We start from the raw sequence: 20,672 nt of genomic DNA on the forward strand, positions 1-20,672 counted from the left end.
TTAAATTTACCTGCTTCTAGTCCGGAAGATGTCGATATCTGTGCCGCAGGTGGTTCTGCAGGATGTAGGCGCGTATTTAACGTGGCAATACACAAATCGCATTTAGATTCGTACAATTCATACGACTCACCATCCTCAGGCTCAATAGCAAGGATTGCTCTATTGTACGCTTCGTAATCATTAAATGCTTTAATCACCCTTTCTTTTTTTTGAGCAAGCACTTCAAGTGTCGCTGTCGCGAATTCATTTGAAGTACAAAATGTTTCTAACCTACTAATCGCCCCTTTTACATATCCCCGATTGGCCTTTAATTCCTTTAACTGGGCCATTTTGAAACTAAATAAATTTGCGAACTTGTGCAGAACACTTGTATGACAATCTTCCAGCTTTCTATTGTTATGCTAACTATTAACTATATTAAATAAACAAGATTTACGTCCACCACAACACAACAAATAACACAAGGCGCCGGTGACCGGTGACAGTTCCGCGGTCGTTGACCCGTCGCGCTCGGATACTAGCAGGTGCTAGCAGCTCGTCCGAAGACTGTTCGCCGCAGGTCGCCTCACCGCGACGGAAACTACATATTAGAAACTATACACCAATACAGAAACCGCCCGATGTCGCCGCACGAACTGGCTCTGTTGAAAATCACGACGTTCCGAACAGACGAAATGCTCGTTCTTGTCTTGTTTAAGAATGAAGTCGTTCTCTTGAGAAGAAGAACAGCTACTAAAAATTCATCATCGTTGATGTAGCTCTTGATTTCAAACTTTTCATCTTTATTTGCAAAATGCAATCTTCTTAAAATAGCTTGAAGGACCAATTATATGTGCGAGACAATTTAAAAGGGCCCTGGTCCTGACCGTGTCTCCACATTAAAACAACTCACTGCAACTTGTATTAAAATAAATTTATTTCAGCTCCACCAAAACTTACATTTTTATATCATGACAACTCAATCTCTTCCCCCTGTTTCTATTCCATTGTTTCCTATCATAGACAAGAGTACAGTAAAAAAACCTAAAGAGTTTTAATATAAATATAACTTGTGTTCGGTTATGAACACTCATGATGGCGGCGGCTGTGGACCGAATAATTGTGACGTCCCACGGTCAAAGGTACCTTATGGCGGGTATGGAGTTATGCATACCCCAGTAATCTACAATAAATAAGCTATCGATAACACAAAAGATCAACCTTCTAGGTTGCGTAGTTACAGAGATATGATTTTTTGAAAATAATGTTGTGAAATTAGCAACTTTACGATAGAGAAGTTTTAAGTTTAGCCGCCTAAAAAACTATGTTCCTGAAGTAAGTTACATAGTTGACTACAAATAATAATACCTTATATATGTGAGATTAAAAAAATATTGCGACTTGTTCTGTAATGCAAATAGAAACTTTTGATATCGACTGATTTATGTGTATACTAGCCAATCTCTTGAAAATAAAGTTTTATTTCATTTTTACGATTGATTGCAATGAGCTCTCAAGATTTAAATTCTATCTATTAGAAAACGACACTGACAGACAGTTTAAGCAAAAAACAATACCGATTTAGAGGTGAAAATGTATTTTCTGACTTTTTCATATAAAATCACAAAATTGAATATTTTTACTTTTAATGTGACACACAATCAATTTTTCTGAGCACATATGAAAGAAATTCTGTCATTCAAATGAAATAAATCCTAAAACCCCAACTAAATACTATATTTAACCCCTTATGCCACTTTAAACTTACATAACAATAACAGTATTTGCTCCATACATTTACGAAAAGGTACCTTATGGAAATAAATCTAATAATACATCACTACAAAATATCAATCATATTACAGTTTATCTTTTATGAATAGAAAATATTAATTTACATTAAACTGCCCCAAATTTAATTAGTTCTTCGTCATAATAATCTTAAAAAAGACCAATAATTTGTATGTAATGAAAAGGTACCTTGTGATTAAGTTACATGATGAGGCATGATGATGATGGAACAGTTAGGATAAACTAATAATATTTTGGGGTTAAGATGGTATAAATCGTCTATTTCTTATCAATAATATATTTCGGTTGCTATTGAAGATAAGCGGCATTGAGGTTCAATGACCTCAGATATTCCATAAGGTAATGCGTCGGGTATTGGCATTTTTCAGCAAACCAATGGCTGATTTACTGCATGCGACCAAACCAAATGAAGATTATTCTAGTTAAGAAAGACTTGACGAGAGTAACTTTGGTATAATAGCAGGCTACTTGGATTTGTGATGTCGGTCTATGTACGGTTATAATATTTGCGAGGCGCCCCAACCAGAACTGAAATTATCAAATTAGTTTTGCAGAATGCTAATACAGTTCTCTACCAAACTTCTTTTCCCGTATTGACTAGTTTTTTTGGGAATTTTCAATCTTTTTTCCATAAGGTACCTTTTCTACTAAACTCTGAGACGACATTACTAGGCTTATAACTAACTTATAACAAAAATAAAAACAGGTAAACAAACGTTACGCATTAAGGTTTCAGATCACACAATAAAAAAAAATTGAGCATTTTTTCACCTCTTTACAAAACATTTCATATCTCCGAAACTAGAAACCCTCATAAGGTACCTTTTCCCGTGGAACGTCACAATTAATTGTTTTATTTACCTACAAAACAATATAATTCCACTAAGAGTAAACTAGATTGATGATATTAAGAGAACATCACACTATGGATACTTCTATAGTATCTTCTACCGTATTAACCTCGTCCAAGACGCTGGATTTACAGTAATATTTTTTAGCTTTTTTATTAACCTGATCTTAATTAAATATCAAATAAGTATATTATGGATACTTCTGTAGTACCGTATGTCCTGTATTAATCTTGTTCAAGACGCTGGATTTACAAAATGTGTTCAACACTTGCCGTCGTGTCGCCGTCAAAGGACATTAAGATTATAAAAATAGACTCCTGTTAGGCCACTTAGTATCCTTCTGTTGGATGAAATGGAAGACGGTTCGGTTATTTATTAACACTGATACGATATTATCTGCGATCCTGCGCTTTAATGTTTGCGAGTTTACTACTTTTAAATACTAGCAGGTACTATGAATGTAAATTGAAACACACTCAACTTGTCAGTATTTAGAAAAAGGCGCAAAGTTCAAATTTTCTAAGAGTCACCTCTTCGCGCGTACATTTTTATTTTTTGCCACACTTTTCAACTGTCAAAGTCGCTGTGCCAGAGTATATTTATGTTACTTTAAATACCATTTTCCATGCAAGTCAAGATAGAAAGCTACTCACAAGTAGTTAGAGAGGTGTTGACTATCCAAATTAGACTATCAATTCCTTATATTTAGGAGGTTTTAACGGTTCATGAGACTATATTATAAGACGGACTGCACTGAATACGAATAAGTGGGTTCGCTACGTGATAGATGCATAATGCAATGGTTACTTACTTCCGGTGTAACATACTATTTAGTAGGTGGCTTACTAGCGTTCAGATATTTTTGGATCGTATTCAATAAAAGGTTGAGGCGATATGACGAATTTTTAAGTTAATTTAAAGTTGATATTTTACACATACGATACGTGCAAAGAAAAGCATGTTACATACATGAGTATAGCCGGCCACGAGACGAGTTTTTAAGTTATTTAATGTATTTTTATATTATATATATGTCACCAGTCCTCGTCTTACGAGGCCAAGCTCTCTTGTCGCATTCCATCACCAAATACGTCGGACAAAACGCAGCGCCCTTATAGAATAATAAGTGCTGCCGATACCCATTCAAGTCGGCGAAATCGATTACATTCTACTCCTACTGATTGCTATTCGAAAATATTATCATACATCATCATTAGCATTGTGAAACAAACATCAATTGCTCACGAGTACGTGCAACTAATAAGCTACACACGATATCCAACATGTATCCAATCCAACTCAAGTTTTTTTTAGGAAAATTGATAAAATGTAATGCCTATACTTACATGTAATAAGCTAAAAAATATGTCATATGGGTATAATTTTATATTCACCTCATGACGAGTGGGTCACTATTATCCCTTTCACTAACAATCTGCTTCAATTGGTAAGTTTACCCGTGTTTGCGGTAATTGAGTGGTATTTTAAATAGGTACCGTTTAGTCGGAGTTTTACCCTATATCTACAACAAAAGTAGGCGCCAAATCTATAGGTCGCGTGACAAATAGCCGGCTCTACCTGATAGCCTAGCTAACCCAGTTAGGTCACTTCCCGGAGGGCTTTATTCTATGACCACCAGGCTCAATCATGTTAAATACTAATGAAAATTATGAAAGTATGTATGTACCTTTGGTATATAGGTGCCAATTAGCGAAGCATGTTTGCAGTACATACTAGTAGGAGTAGTAGCAACCCCAGACGACACTTCCTATCTAACCGCGTAGTGAAAGTGTCGAACAGTTTACCCGAGTCAGTGATCAGTGCACCTTCGATAAACTCTTTTAAAAACAAACTCGATGAACACTCTCGTAGACTAATATTAGTATTAGACACAAGTGGACATTGATGTGCACGTATCAGCTTTAAGCTGCCTGTGCATTCACATATAATAATAATAATAATGGGCTCTAGCAGGTGTATTACATAACAGCAAACTTCTCCAAAGGGCCTCTACGTGTTGGATCTGTATCCACGCACGCCTATGAAATGACCGGGATGAATATATACCCGTGAGTTTATAAGAGATACAAATAATAATAATACTGATGTAAATAAAGATTTATTTACTTAAAAAAATAATAATAATAATAATAATTCCCCCGCGGGGGCAGCTTGTGGCGAGCTGACGGTGAGTGGCGACACCGCGGACCCCTATTCCAGAGGGCCCTGTCATCTGGCCCTCGCCTCTGTGCTTGCCTTGATTGGCCGGCCAGAGTGGAGTCGCAAGAGCGGGACCTATGCTCCAGGTTGGAAGTGTAAAATGTCATAACGCCGGCGGCCTGCTGAACGGATCACCGGAATCTGGCTACCGCAGACTCACCTCTCGACAACCTTACAGCCGCTCCGAAGTGTTGCCCTATTGTCGCACTGTGCGTGCGGCCGTTGTAGGGCCCACTAAATGTGTAGGCGAGTCACCACCTGTCTTACACAATTTTGAGACTGATTGTCACGGCAGGTGTCCGCTAGTCTCCTCCCATAACCCATTATCCAGTCCATCCAACTTGCATATCAATAGCCCATGACCTTAGTTCCCATCGCAGCACAAAAGTGCTGCACTGCAATAGTCTTTGCACCTGGCGGAGACCATCTCCGGATGTATCATATTGTGCGCTCGGGGATGGTATCCGCCATGTGTATCCCTTGCTTTTAGAGTAAACTGTCTTAAAGGGCCTCTGCGCTGTTGGCTTCGGCCCCACGCATGCCTCCCAAAGGTCCGGGACCCCATGGTCCCGAGATATGGAACGGACAAACAAATAATAATAATTCTACATGACATTAAAGCTCTCCAAGGGGCCTCTACGTGTTGGATCTATATCCCCACGCAAGCCTATCAAAAGACCGGGATTTATAGGCCCGTGAAATCGAAGGAGATACAAATAATAATAATAATACGCCCTGCGGGCAGCTTGTGGCGAGCTGTTGGGAAGTAACGACCCCACGGACCCGAGTGCTCCCGAGAGTCGGTCAGGGTCTCCGTCTCCGGCGTGTCTTCGTCGGTCGGAGTGGACCCCAAGGGGACCCGCAGGACTCTCAGCTCTGGCTTGCCTTAATTGGCCGTCCAGAGAGGAGTCGTTAGAGCTATATGCTCCAGGGGTGGAAGTGAAAGATGCATAAGACGCGAGTTGGCACAGTGGCTGCTAACAGCCAGCGGCGTACACCTCTCGACACCCCTGAGCCGCTCACACCGATGTTGCTCCTGGTCGTCTTCGCGACGGCAGTTTCAGGGGCCCATCTAGTGCGCGGCAAGTCACCACCTGCCTCGATAACTTGCGTGAACATTGTTATGGCAGGTGTCCGTACGTCTTTGTAATAACCCAGTCTCATAGTCCACCCAAACTTCAATCCATAGACCGGTATACTGTTCTCTTTTTCTACAATAGTCCCAATGCCTGCTGAGACCGGTTCATGGGTGTCTATTGTAGCACCTGTAAACGGGTTCCAGCAGGCGTTCTACATGACATAAAAGCTCTCCAAGGGGCCTCTACGTGTTGGATCTGTGTCCCCACGCAAGCCTATCAAAAAGCCGGGATTATAGGCCCGTGATATCCAAGGAGATACAAATAATAATAATACTATTTCGCCAAGTTAGGTTGTGATGCAACGAATAATACTTAGCTACTTTTACGAATATTAGCTGTGATAAAGCTTTTAAAATTAACCTTGCAGTTATCTCCATACATGGCTTTTTTGCTAGCAACTGTTAGAAAATTGTTTATAATAGACTTCAAAATAAGGAGGTTATCATTTCGATGTATGTTTAACTTGTTACCTCAGAAAGAACTCCATCATTTACGAATCAATTTGGAAAAATATTTTTTGTTCAAGGGCATTAGGTATACAAGTTAGTTCCATATCTGTCAAATTCAGTTGTGACTAGTAGTTCGCCCCGAACTGAGAACTCGCGGTTAACCAAAAATTATATAGAGCGATTGCGATTGACTTTGTTCATTGTTGCACCTACTTATTAGTTATTTACTCTGAGTTATTTACACATGGCAACAATTTAGTATGGACATTTTTGAGGTCCATTTTATTTAATTTCTACTATTTTATGTCGCACTATAGGCGGCAATGGATCAAAAATCACGTGGATTTATTGCTAGGTCTGTGGAGCCCTTTACTAATATATTTAAGGAAAGAGTGTATAATATAATTAATATATAGGACAAAGATAGCCCTCTCGTGGAACTTTTTTGCATTCATTTTGAAGTGCCATCTGTAATTCTTAACCAGAAATATCAACGGCAATATCAGGAAGGGAGGGGCATGAATACCGTCTAAGTATGTTGCGAACGTAAAAGACTTTGAAAAAAGGCTTTAGGGCATTTATTATACACGAAAACAGATTAAGTACTTTAACTTGACTGTTGATGTAAATAAAGTAGGTACCTATCATACACGGCTGGAATAACACACAATTGACCACGAAACACAATTACACGCAGCACAGGTTGTGAATCTACCCGCCATAATTTTTCTAAATTTTGTGGTAATGAAGTTCTCAGCAACTGTGATGGCGTATAAAAACTTTGTTTCTTTTAACATTGTAAAACTGAAAGTATTTTTATTTATCTGAATTATGTCATTGTGCAGACAATAAATGGGGTGTTATAATATTTTGAGTTTTATTTGACAAAGTTGTTTTTTTGTGACAATCGCCTCCATGGCAACGATGGCCATAAAAAATCTGTTCTAACAGATGTTTTTTTGTTTGATCCATGCCCTGGATACAAGAGTTTTAAGACGTTCTGACGAAATAAAGTGGAGCCATATTTAAAAAAAAAGTTTAGCGTTAAGTAATATAGATGTCGCTATTTTTTCGAATAAAGTGTTTTATATACGACTGTCCCTCTCCTGGATTTAAGTAGGTATAGCGCATAGAAATCATAGAGATTAAAATAAACTGTATCTGTGCTAAGCTGAAATATTTCCTGTCAAATGTCACATACTTATATTATGTTTACATTATTTTATTTTTATCTTGCTAATTATTTCAAAATGGTAAATTTAAAAACGATATTATAAAAGTGCAAACCGAGCACTTTCATTTGATACTAAATTCGACCATGTTTTTAGCAAATAAAATGACCTCTCACAAACAGCTTTTTGGCCTTCTAAGCTCTTCTACCTCAATACTCCCTTGATCGAGCCTGCTCATAATTGAATGACTAAAATATAATGCCCTCGAATACACGTTTATCCAATTTCATTTAAATTAGAACTTTACTTTAGTTCTTGAGTATCAAACTATCTTCTGACAGTTCAGCTTAAAAACATCGAAATGCCGGGACGTGCCGCTAGCCAGCCGCGTGATCCAAGTCGAATGTAAGAACTTCGCTTCGCTCGCTCGTTCGATGATGGGATACATTAAGGAATTGACGGAAATCCTTAATATTATAGGCATACAAATACAATACATACATCGATTTTTGTATTCACCAACAAAACAAGCATTTGGTCCAGACCAGTCCTGACTATGGGTTCCATGAAGAACTGAGGTGACTAGGTGAGGATACAGATCAATACCTTGAAACTTGACGCGTACCCGGAGCGCGAAACTTTTTAGTGTCTTAATTGTTTGGCAAGTCAGTAACGAGTCCTGAAGAATGCTACGTCACTCATACCTAACTAAAATCTTGAAATGGAAAAATTAAATTACCCTTAAAAAAATAACAGTCTTCATAAATAATATAATAAAATTTGGCGAATACGAATATTCGTTAAACCGCTGATATTCGGCGAATACTTACTATTCAGGCAAATCAATGAGAGTTCTATGGACGCGCCCGCTACAGGCTACCAACTTGCAGGCAACTTTTCACTTTAACAGGTGCAAATTTTTAAGACAAATCAAATGATATTGCAAATTCCGCAAAATTATCCTTTTTATGTAGAGGTGCAAACAACTTTGTTGTTTGTGGGCATTAACTATTTCAGCCGGTAAATCTATATAATCTATTGATCACGTAAATCGCTTAATTGCAAAATGGAAATAGTCGTTTTCTATTTACCTCTCTCGTCGTAAATGCACTTTCTTCGCGTTCAACTGACTCGGGTACGGACACTGTAAGAAAGTGTGTCAAAGCTGAAGTAAGTAGGAAGTGCTAAGCGCTTTTACGAGTGTATTTTCAACCCACAAAGTTTCTAAACCTGAAGATTAAAGAAGCTAGTTGCTATACAGGGTCGCCTAAAAATAAGTGCATTCCCGTTACCAGGGAGGTTTTTGGATTATACTGAGCAACTGTTACGAAGCCTCCACCCCGAAATCGCGAAAAAAAAATTAGGGTAGGAGGGTAATTTTTTTTTCGCGATTACGGGACCCATGGTAAAAGTTGCTCAGCATAATCCCAAAACTTCCCTGGCAACGGGAATGCACTTATTTTTTGGCCACCGTGTATAATATAGGGTGTTTTTCAACGCCGATGTTGATCTCCGAGTTGTGCTTTGCAAGCCTAGGTATATGTATGGAAGCCAATCGGTAACAGTTATGTTCATTATACGGTAATTGCCGAAAAATACGGCAATTCACGTGCATTATGTTCAAAAACACGGCATACAGCAGCTGTTCCATTGCTGTATCTCCCATACATTTTCCCGCACTTTTGCGTAGGTTTTTATGATACGGCAATATTCTTTAGAATTTCTACTGAAGCACAGAAGTTTAAAAAGATTCCGCACGCGGTAAACCCAAAATTCGACAGAAGAACAACTCTGATCGGCAGAAAATATGATAAATTTTGCCACCCGTTTTTTTTTTCTATGTTGTATCATTTGTGTGAGTCAATCGGTCCTCGCTAGAAATACTGGCGGCCGGTTGCTCTTTGTCGGATAGAAGCTATATGTGATGTGTCTAGTAGGTTCATATTACAGATTTGTTGGGGCAGGTCCCCGCAGCGAATACGGGTGGCCTTGTCCTAAGTTTCCAGGTCTTCGCCGGGATTGGCGCTTTCATGGTGTAAGTCAGGTAAGCAATTGTATTAGGTCTTATTAAAGGTTTTTAAGGTGTCAAATATATATTTTGTGTATTTGATAAAGGAATCGAGCGTGTCTTCCTTTCGTTGATTTGATTTGATGACTTTGATGTCTTTGATGTAACGATACGTACCTACGGTATACGGGTTCGCGCACCGCGTATCTGAGCCTTAAGAATTATTTTGGTTATTTTATAGAAATAATCCATCAAAGATAAAATACCTAAGTATTTATCAATTTAATAATTTTCATAGATAGGAGTTTGGATTAATTTAGACTTGGTCGCATTTTACAAAGCAAACAAAAATGGTTGGCAAACAGCCAACTTGTAGTTTTGTAAAATGCGACATAGATTGCCTGTAAAACTAAGTATTATAAGATGTATTATAGTATACTTTGTTCCTTCCTCCTATTGTCTGTATTTTACTATGTACATAACATATTTTCCAAAATATGAGTCAGATGTTTGACGCAGATGCTGACCACATGAGAATGTGTTTTATCCCGGCTGCTGCATGTGGTCATCAAGAGGAAATAAGTAAGTATATTAGGTACCTACATAAAATCTCAAGTGCGCAGTTAAAAGAAACGGTTTAAATTACATATATGAATCCTCTGAGGCCAATAAAATTACTCTTTGACTGCCTATCTTAGAGATTAATGATTGCGTGCCTCTATTAAGCCGTCGCCCACTGGAATTGGGTCGTTGACCGCTGCGCTGGGCCTTAGGCCAGCAAGGGGACATTTTATCTCTCGAACTCTTCACCTATTTGACTTGTTAGTCATTCAAAAATATGGTCATAAATTAACATGAAAGTATACTTTGTACATGACAATGTTCCTTTGTAGAGTGACAGTTAAATTTATGCAGCCCTTTTCGGTACATTTTCACGACATCAAGATAGATGAAAGTAAACATTGTGAATAACCTTTGTAGGTTCCATCACATCTATGCAGCTATACACAAGACGGGTTTGCCCGTGTCAGAAACAAGGTAAACTAATAGGTATTTCATTTGCAGTCTTTTTAGGGTTCCGTACCCAAAGGGTAAAAACGGGACCCTATTTACTAAGACTCCGCTGTCCATCTGTCCGTCCGTCTGTCTGTCTGTCAGCAAGCTGTATCTCATGGACCGTGATAGCTAAGCAGATGATGTGTTACAACAAACGTGATGTTTTTTGCGTAATGGTACGGAACCCTTCGTGCGCAAGTCCGACTCGCACTTGGCCGGTTTTTTTGTCATTTTCTTTCCCATACCGATAACGTGATGTGAAATGCAAACCATTTATCTTTCTGGTTATTATACGGTTAGGTACACGGGTAGACTAATATTATTCTCTGATTCATTAACGAGAGGAACATTACACAGGAAATATTAACTATTAATATGTATTATGTAATATAATGATAATTTGGTAAGAGATATAGTGAAACCTCGATTACATAAATCTCAAGAACCATCAGTCCATCAATCATAGCGTTAAAGATAGCGCTGTAATAATTAATAAAAAATGAAAAACGAATGCTCTGTAATAATAAAAAAAAATGTAAATAAATATAAATAAATAAATTAATATTTATTTATTTATATTAGTCTCTAATAGGGGACATCTTACACAGATCAACCTAGCCCCAAACTAAGCAAAGCTTGTACTATGGGTGCATGGGGACGACATACATACTTATAAAATAAAACCAGTTTACTGTAGGTATTTCAAAAATGAGGTTTCTATAACTAATTATACACGGAGTGCGGGACAGATTGAGAGAGCGCCGGTTTGATAGGGGTACCGCATTCGTGTCATTACTTTTATTGCTGCCATGTTGATCGCGAACAAGGTTAATGCAAAAGGGCAACGGCCTGAATACCGTTCGTCCTACACCCTCCCTCTGGAGCGAGCTAAATAAACATATTCAAGTACATACCTACTCGTACAGCTATAGGTTATAATAAGAGCGATGGGACAGGCTCACTGTCCTCAGATATTGCAGGATTTATGTTCTTGAAAGAAAGGCGTGATTGTTTCATTTCGTTAACTACGGAATAATGCTATTGCATTAATACATTTTCAAAACATGTTGATATAGGTTGTACCTAGAGATGGGTCGCGGGTATTTACCCAATTTACCCACCCAGGTAAATACCCGGTAAATACCCATCTACCCGGTATTTACCCGTATCTACCCAAATGGACGGGTAGATTCATTTCTTGTTGCACATGTCGATTTGTGTTAAAGTGGAGATATAAGCCGAGTTAATGGCTGTAATTATTGTGTCATTTAAAATGAAATGGTTTAGTTGCAGTTGTAACTAAGGAATTTTTAGTACAATTTTGATAAATATTAAAAAAAGGCCGTCATAAGAGTATTTTTTTTAGACTTGAGTAAATTATCGTACTTATACGTTGATAATACACATTCCAACTTCGGTCGGCGGGGGGTGTGGTTTAGGGGAGGGGGGCAAAAGTGAACTTTTTCATATTTCTTGGAATCTGTCATTAATATCGAAAAGTGTTGTATGTACAAACTAAAGTAGACATAATTTTCTACAAAAAGGGTCATATACATTTTTGTCCTAAAACTATCTGTGTTTGACTTATATGCTTCACAAGTTGGGATACTGTACAATTTTTTTTTATTATCATTCATAAGTATTCTTTATTTTCATCTTTCTAATGTATATTAAAAGCATTTTAAAATATTTTCGGAAGCCAGGGAATGATTTTACACGATTTTCATAATTGGACTGATATGTTAAAATCGAACTTCACCTCATAGCAACCTTTTCGTAATTAGTTTGAACAGACATTTTATGTAACATAAAAAAAATACTTATATTAATCTTATCATCATCATCAAATTTAGAAGAAAAACGAAAATACCCGCGTATTTACCCGCGGGTAGGTAAATATCGGGTATTTACCAGGTAAATACCCGCTCTCGGGTATTTACCCGTGGATCTCTAGTTGTACCTTTATAATGTTTTAAAAAACTTAATTGTCATGGTTATAACCTAAGGAATGATTCTTAGAAATTAACAAGAACACTAACCTACTTACTACAACTGTGTCAGTTTCTTTAACTCGAGTTTTTCTTTACTGGCTTTGTTAAGTTAAAGAACATAAATATAAAATAACATAATACATAATTAAATCCAATATCATTTCACGTCAGTGTGCTTTATGCACCCTGCATTAGGTGTGATGTAGTATATAACTTGTTGAGTAAACCTAACGATGTAAACGTAATTAGAATAAAATAACCATGAATGCTATTAAACCGCGGTCAACAATATGTCCCGTGCAGGCTGGAGCATTATCAATGTACGCACGCATCCATTAGTCCTTCTAGTAGCCACGACCAACTTATAAACAAACATGATAGGAATTCTATAGCCCCGCCGACGTGCGCTGTTTCATGTTCTGTTCTGACGCATACATCATTACAAAGGAACCTAAAGAATGCACAAGCGTTGATCAATGTTTTGTCACTAGTTTAATATTGATGTTAGTTTTAGATTTTGCAAATATTTGTATTATTGCCGAATATCTGCGTTCAATATCAGAATTCAAATATTTTGACGATAAAATTTAAGTCTCACACGGCAAATAATAGTGTTGTATGTTTTAATAAAGACCTTACGAATAATATGCCACACGTTGAAGTTAAATTAAAAAAATTGATATCTCTCTATTATATTATTGCCATTTTGGGCATGGAACGGAACGTAAACTTTTCTCGCAGTATGGGTATTGCTTACTAAGACAGGAATTTTCTATATTATTAAAACTTTAAAAGCTGCGAGAAATATTTAATCTTGTATAGAATAGGTACTTAGGGGCTGTCCATAAATTACGTCATCGATTTTTGACGATTTTTGACCCCCCCTATAATCATCCAAAAATCATGCTTCAAATGACCCCATTTCCTCCTACTTCATGCTACCGTCATCCGATATCCAGACCTTGGCTTTAAGACTGTCTAATGGACATTTACCCATAAAAAGTTAAAAACTAAGAATGGCGGCAATTTAAAAGAAATACAGTGCATTGTAACACCCGAGTATAAGGCGATTTTTATTATGTTATGGTTAAAATTTTCTTTTTAAAATAACGGAATCTTTATAATTTGTAACGTAAGTTTACATTTATTTTACACAATAATCCAACATTTATTTTTAACTTATATCTTATATTAAGTTCCAAATTCAAAAACAACACGAAAGCTTCTGGGATCCGACATATGTTGTTACCTATATCACCCTATATGATCTAAGGCGGTATTTTTCAAATAAGTAGTAGCATTATCGGTTATGTTACCGGCTTATCCATTAAGAAAGCAATAGGTATGGTGCCTAATAACTTGCACCTCGTTATAGGTAAGTTATCATTATTCGTAACGCGCATTCCTATCTAATACACCCACCACCGCCTGCCTAATATGTGCTCGTCCGGGAAATCGATTGCTTATTACCGTTGTACTTTCACGCAATAATTTCTAAACTTCGGTATAAAATCACCGGCCTATGCGTCGGTTGTGGTGGAAATGTTTGCATACTTAAGTACACATTTTTCCTTGGCCCTTTCGGTCTCGCCTTATCAGCAGAGAGAAAACGGACAGGTATACAAATATTGATTGTTGCTCCATGTCAAACCTATTTGCAGCAGGTAAGACGTGACGTGCATAAATTCGTGAGCTAACCTTTACTGATGCAGTGTATGTCAGCAGAAGCTATGATCAGAATACAATTAATAGTTATTTCATCACCTGTGCAGACTGTTATCATATGTGCTAGCCGACAGGAATTACAGAAGTAGAAACTGAGAAACTATAATTTCCTGGTTAATGAAGTCTTTAATTCACCATTATTAATTATTTACTTATTAATAACTTAAACGCATGGAGTACTTAAATTTAACTACAGCTGGCTTATTTTATTCTACATTTTCTACAAGTCTTATTGTTCACTAATAAAAGCAACACTGCTAGATTATTCAGGTGTGCATGACTCTGAAAGTTTGTTTGCAAAGAAACTTTCCTTGGCTTTTGTTTTTCTAACTTTATGGTTTATTTATATTAGCTATTCCCAATCGTTCGCGAAGTAGGTAGGCTCAATGATTGGGATTAGGCTCAATATTAGTTTCCGAAGTGGACATGGATTATACGAACTATATATTTTTTTCGTGTTCTTATAAAAAATCTGAACATTTGTATATATTTGGATGCTTGCTAAATCATTCCAAATCGGTAGCACGTTTTGAATTAGGTCAATTAGGCGCAGACAGTTACTTTAGAACCTGGCCCCTGGTATTACTTTTACCCAGGAAAATTGTGTTTAAAGGTTTAAGGTTAGGTTGGGTACGGAAAGGAAACAGAAGAAAGGGGAAGGGGATACAGTATTATTGCGGTTTTAGTTTTGTTGTGATCGTTTGTCGTATACGAAACGCGCAAACGGCATTCCAAGGCTGCGCCTGTGTACTAGTAGGAGGGTCCCCTCACTCTGATCTACTACTAGGTGAATAGAATTCAGTTTAACTTTATAGTTCGTTTTTTTTTTGCATTAGAAATAAGGTAAATAATCTTGACGTGTCTTTTAATTGAAAAACACATTTTTAAATAAATTACGGCAAATATGTAACAAATTATGAATCTAATACGATCATTTATATTCTTCTGCTTTCATAAGTAATAGTTACTTATTTTTAAAAAGCGTTTTTCAATTAAAAGTCATGTCAAGTTCTTCTTTCAAGTTCTTTCTCACGCTAAAAAAACGAACTATAGTCGTTTCATTAGCTCCATGGGAACTTATGTTTCCTTACTTTATAAGCACGTGCCTGTTGGGAGTTGGGAGCTGATGAGAATGATAAAATTGTCACAGGGATGTCACTTTATAAAGCCCGTCACAGACGGAGCGATCATGATGATGATGATGCTCTCCTGACCGATTTCGGCCACAGCGACTGTGTGCTCTGGAGTAGGCAATTTTTAACTCGTGTTATTAGAGTGTCTTATCATCTTCTTGCTAAATACTCGAGCGCATTTTGGGCACGTCAGCACACCACCTATATAATTGGAGGAAATTGAGGAGCGATAATATGTATACAAGGCATCTTTCGATATATTTTACGTACTATTTTACAGAGTCCACACACGAAGCTATAATATATATTTTGGTATATATATTACGATATTTTATAGCAAGGCATCTTAAGATACCTTAAGATGTTATAGCTCGGTATCTTACGGTATATTAATATGTATATATTATCGATCCGTCTGTGACGGGCTTAAGAATTATATCGTACGGGTACTTGTACAGTCGCTATCAGACATATCATATATGAGCGGCCGAGGTGCTCACAAATGGGTAATTCTTATTCTTATGCATTTTTTGTGTAACACGTAAGAATAGCATGTATTTTTGTGAAAATAAGTAAACTCTATATCAATATACTTAGCAACTTACCTCTAGTTTTAGGTCAACCTAAATGTATTGTCCTAAGAGTATTAGAAACATATTAAAAAAAAATTACAAGTGCGAAATGTCACGGACCGTGTAGTGTGACTTCCCCAGATTTTGTGATATTTGTTTTTTTTTTTTTTAACATGAATTGATTTTGCAATAATTTATATCAAATATAATACACTAATCCTTGTTCTACAACACTCTTTAAAAATTGTATGGATTTATAACGATTTTATATCATTTTAAAGAACATACATTTTGTGATTAGTTTTCGCGTCACCATTTCGCGTGGTAATATAAACATGCGGTACTCGGTAGAAAATGATCTTCACTACTGCCAGCCTTATTAAAGTTTTATTAGAACATCAACACTGTGTTGTTGTCAGGTTTACAAATGGCTGAAGGGAGAAGTTTTGTCGAAAATGATTTATTTGTGTACATTTGAAAAAACAGTCAACCTTAACGCTTCACCGCCGTGTTCGAGTTTTAAAAGTAAGTTGCAGTTTTACGTTATTGTTTGTAACATAAGATATACCTCATACAATGCAGATTAAGCTAATTATTTAACATTTGCAAAATCAAAGGAAACGTTTATGTAATATCGAACATGTTCCAAATTATCACGACCGTGGCCTCATAAATCTGTCACCGCCACGGACTTTTGAGTCCACGTTCGTGACATGTAGACAGGTGGTCGTGTTATTCTTAATTCGTTTGATTAATTTAGATGCTCATGCACTTTTCAGAAATGCATTTTTATTAGCTACAGATCATTTTCTATTATTGCCCGACTGCCAAACCAAAAAAAATGTTTTGTATGTATGTATGATTTGTATCGAATTCTTTGTCACGCTCTACAGCCTTTATAGTTTGACGGATTTCAACGTCTGAGCTGTCATTAGGTTTGTCGTAGTCATAGGAGTGAATTAGGGTATGTTAAAATAACTATATAAATCAAAATAGCCGAGTTGGCCACCAAAATGCCGTATTGTCACGACTGAGGGACACTTTGTCACAACCGTGTTTATGTACTCATTTTATTTACTTTTCCTGACGGTATTAAGCTTGACCATATGAATCAAAAAATTGCTTTTTGTATGGACTTTTGATATATGTAATAATATGTGAAAAATAAAAACGTTTATGAACAAAAATTTTTTTTGGACACAATTTAAGAATCACCCAAATATCTGAACACGCCTCTATTGTCAAGACGTTAGAGCGCGTGTTCAGATATTTTTGACCACCTCGGCAGCTCCGATAAATCTCACGGCGACTGTACATTCAAATATACTACCCTTCGTCTCTGTCTTGACTCTTGACATACGTGTTCTTATACCTACCAATTTAAACATGGCGCAGGGTTAGCTATAGTTCGTTTTTTTAGCATTAGAAAGAAGGTAAGCGATCTTGACATGTCTTTTAATTGAAAAACGCTTTTTAAAAATCAGTAACTATTACTTACGAAACCAGAAGAATATAAATGATCATATTAGATTCATAATTGTTACATATTTGCTGTGGACTTATTTTTAAAACGTGTTTTTCAATAAAAAAGACATATCAAGATTGTTTACCTTATTTCTAATGCTAAAAATACGAACTATAGTCATAAAAATGTCTTGGTAAATGAACCGGAACATCGGATGTTTGAATCATACAACCCAACTAATTTTAATGCAATTCAAAGCAGTTAGTAAAAATAGAATTGAATTAAAGATACCTTCTATAGTATACTATAGGAGGTATCTCTTATAGTATACGATAGGAGGTATCTTTAATTCAATTCTGTTTGACCCACCTATTGAAGTAATGTGGACTTTTCTGATTGTTTCCATTCAATTAATTAAGTAATAGGTAACTTTATTCATGAAGCTATCTAACAATTACCGTTAGGTGCATTATAACGCATCGATGTAATTAATACGACACAGTAATGTAAGGTGTGGTCTTATTTTAGTCATAATTTTACAAAAAACTCCATTAGGCAATTCTAGGTAGGTACAGTCACCACACGGGATTGTTATGCTATTTAGGGTTCTTGCTAAACTGGAAATTTTATAGTGTAAGTATTGACAACCAATTCAGCTAGGACCCTAAATGGCGCAACAATCGCGGAGCGTGATGGTACATAAGGATAATACTTAGTAAAGTTACCTCAGAGTAGACTTGACGTGACATACAGACATGCTGCTTAAACTTTTGTGTAATGTTAACCATTGCAGAGATTTTTCATCAATATAAATAATTTAAACATTGTTTTCCTGCCTGGCTCCCAACATCAAATTACAGTTTTTCAGTGTTAATAAATTTGATTAAAAAGTGTAACACAAAATCTACAGAAACTAACATAGGTACCCTACTACTAACTAAACTATTCAACTCAAACTAACTACTAAACTTGTATTATGGTTAAACTAAGTGAGATTTGTGCCCAAAGTGTGCTAAACTAATTCGATTAAATAAACTTTAAATGCCTGTTTACTATAGCTGTATTTGACTATTTTTTAAATATTTGTACAACTACTTCCTTCAGTTGAGTTCATAAATAGGTATGTATACGATTTTTCACCTATTTGCAATGGATTGCTGGATGAAGTGAAGAAATGTATACATATTTATATCTCAACTGTACAAAAATACTTTCCATTGCTAATACCTAGTAAAAGTTTTGATCCCTTAATTGTTCATGGATCACATCATCAGAACTAGATTTTGACAAAAATGGGACCAATAGTTAGGTACTCTCAATTAGAGGTGGACCGAATACATATTTGGTTGGTAATTATTCGGTTGGTAGGTAGGTACCTAGGTAAATAGGTATTTGGCTTGCTCAAGTTTAATTATTATTTTGTTCTATATTATATTTATTTATGAGATCAACTGCTCAACAACAAATATGCAGGTGCATCCTTTGCATTCTCTTCATTTCAACTTATAAAATATACTAGCGACCCGTCTCGGCTTCACATGGGTTAGACAAAACCTTAAAAAATTATACAAGAATCACTTCAATTCCTCAAGAATCACTATTGACAGGTAAAAATAGCATGAAAAACCGTTCAATCGTTTTTGAGTTTATCACAAACATGCATACACACAAACACAGATGTGCTGGGGGACTTTGTTTTATAGGGGTAGTGATTCAAATATTGAACATTGATAATGCATGCATACGTATTTTTTAAGATCCCTTATAAATTTCATATCATTCTGTGTAGGTATGTATCACAAGTATATTTATTTAAAAGTTTTTCTTTATATTGATATAGAAATAACTGGCAATTTTTTATTTAATGAAATTCTAAGTTTAACGAAATGCTACCATTTTGTGATATAGATCAAAAGACCCAGTACGACCCCAAGATGGTATATAAATTAAAAATTCGAATAATAAAAATTGTGACATTCGCAGTAGTCGCAAAATTCGCATTTGCTATATCGTAGTTCAACGTTTTCAACTACTGTAAGAAAATGTTGTGAGCTTTGCAATATTTTCAAAATCAAATACGTAGTAATTTTCACTACAATACTACATAATTCGTCGATACACGATAATCAGCAACAGCTCTAAAACCGGTCCTGAAATTCCAAGTAGGTACCCAACATATCCGACGTCAGAATTTCGGATTTCTATCACATGCCAGCTACTTGCCTGTTTTTAAGTTTCTAATAAAAACAAAAGACATAAAATGCCATTAAGTTTCATTCAGCACTTACCTCGTACTTTACGCCAGCCAAACGCAGCCATGTTTCTACCTTCAAGCAGTACGGGGATGTCGACGGCAACACCGGTGTTCGCGAAAACTGATACAAATATACGATATCTTTTTCGAAATTAACTTTATGCACTGTAGGTTTTGGTGGTGCCGGTTCAGGTTTTTTCTCTTCAGCCTTTTCTTCTACTTTCTCTGCCACAGCCGGCGCCTCTTCTTTAGTTTGACCATTATCTACGGCGGCATCTTCTTTCAATTCTTTCTCTTTTTCAGTTATAACCGGTGCATTATTCGTTACCTCTGTCGCCATTTTTACAAATAACTAATAGTCTTTTTAAAAAACTTAATTGTTCACGCACTGAAATCACAAGACAAGCCCGACCCGAGAGACAGCGCCGCCTAAATAAATTTAGTTCACAGCCGCTATGCTAGGGCGCGTTGCAAACGCAGCATTTAAGTTAACAAAGGTATCCTGTCCGCTTGCCGCTGGCGATCTGCCGCATATGATAAATCAAATGAACGACTGGTTGCTAAGCAACGCTTAAAATGGCGGTTACGCTCCATCCAATCAGCTTTCGGCAGTAGTCATAATGAAGCACTTTTCATGTCTTTTTTAATTAATAAAGATTTAAGTATATTTTTTTTCATACAGCAGATGGTGGTTAAAACTAGTTAAGTATTATAGAAATATTCATTATTATGGTTTATTAAAAAATACCAATAACAAAATTATTGTTAACAACACCGGAAGTTATTGTTTTCGCGCGTATTTCAATTGGAAATAAATTTATGTACTAAACGTAAAGTCGTTGACAT

General features: G+C 36.4%; 1 protein-coding gene across 1 annotated transcript in view; it reads right to left on the minus strand.

Annotated features, from left to right (window-relative positions):
- The window catches only part of LOC134803966 (failed axon connections), a 54,218-nt gene extending 33,853 nt beyond the window's left edge, over positions 1–20,365 (minus strand). Inside the window, exon 1 of the mRNA XM_063776809.1 lies at positions 19,861–20,365. Within this exon, the coding sequence (XP_063632879.1) occupies positions 19,861–20,166 (306 nt within the window). The 5' untranslated portion in view covers positions 20,167–20,365. The remainder of the gene's footprint in view (positions 1–19,860) is intronic.
- Positions 20,366–20,672: the final 307 nt, after the last annotated feature.

This window comes from Cydia splendana, chromosome Z, assembly GCF_910591565.1.
Source record: "Cydia splendana chromosome Z, ilCydSple1.2, whole genome shotgun sequence".
In the NCBI taxonomy this organism is placed as follows: domain Eukaryota; kingdom Metazoa; phylum Arthropoda; class Insecta; order Lepidoptera; family Tortricidae; genus Cydia; species Cydia splendana.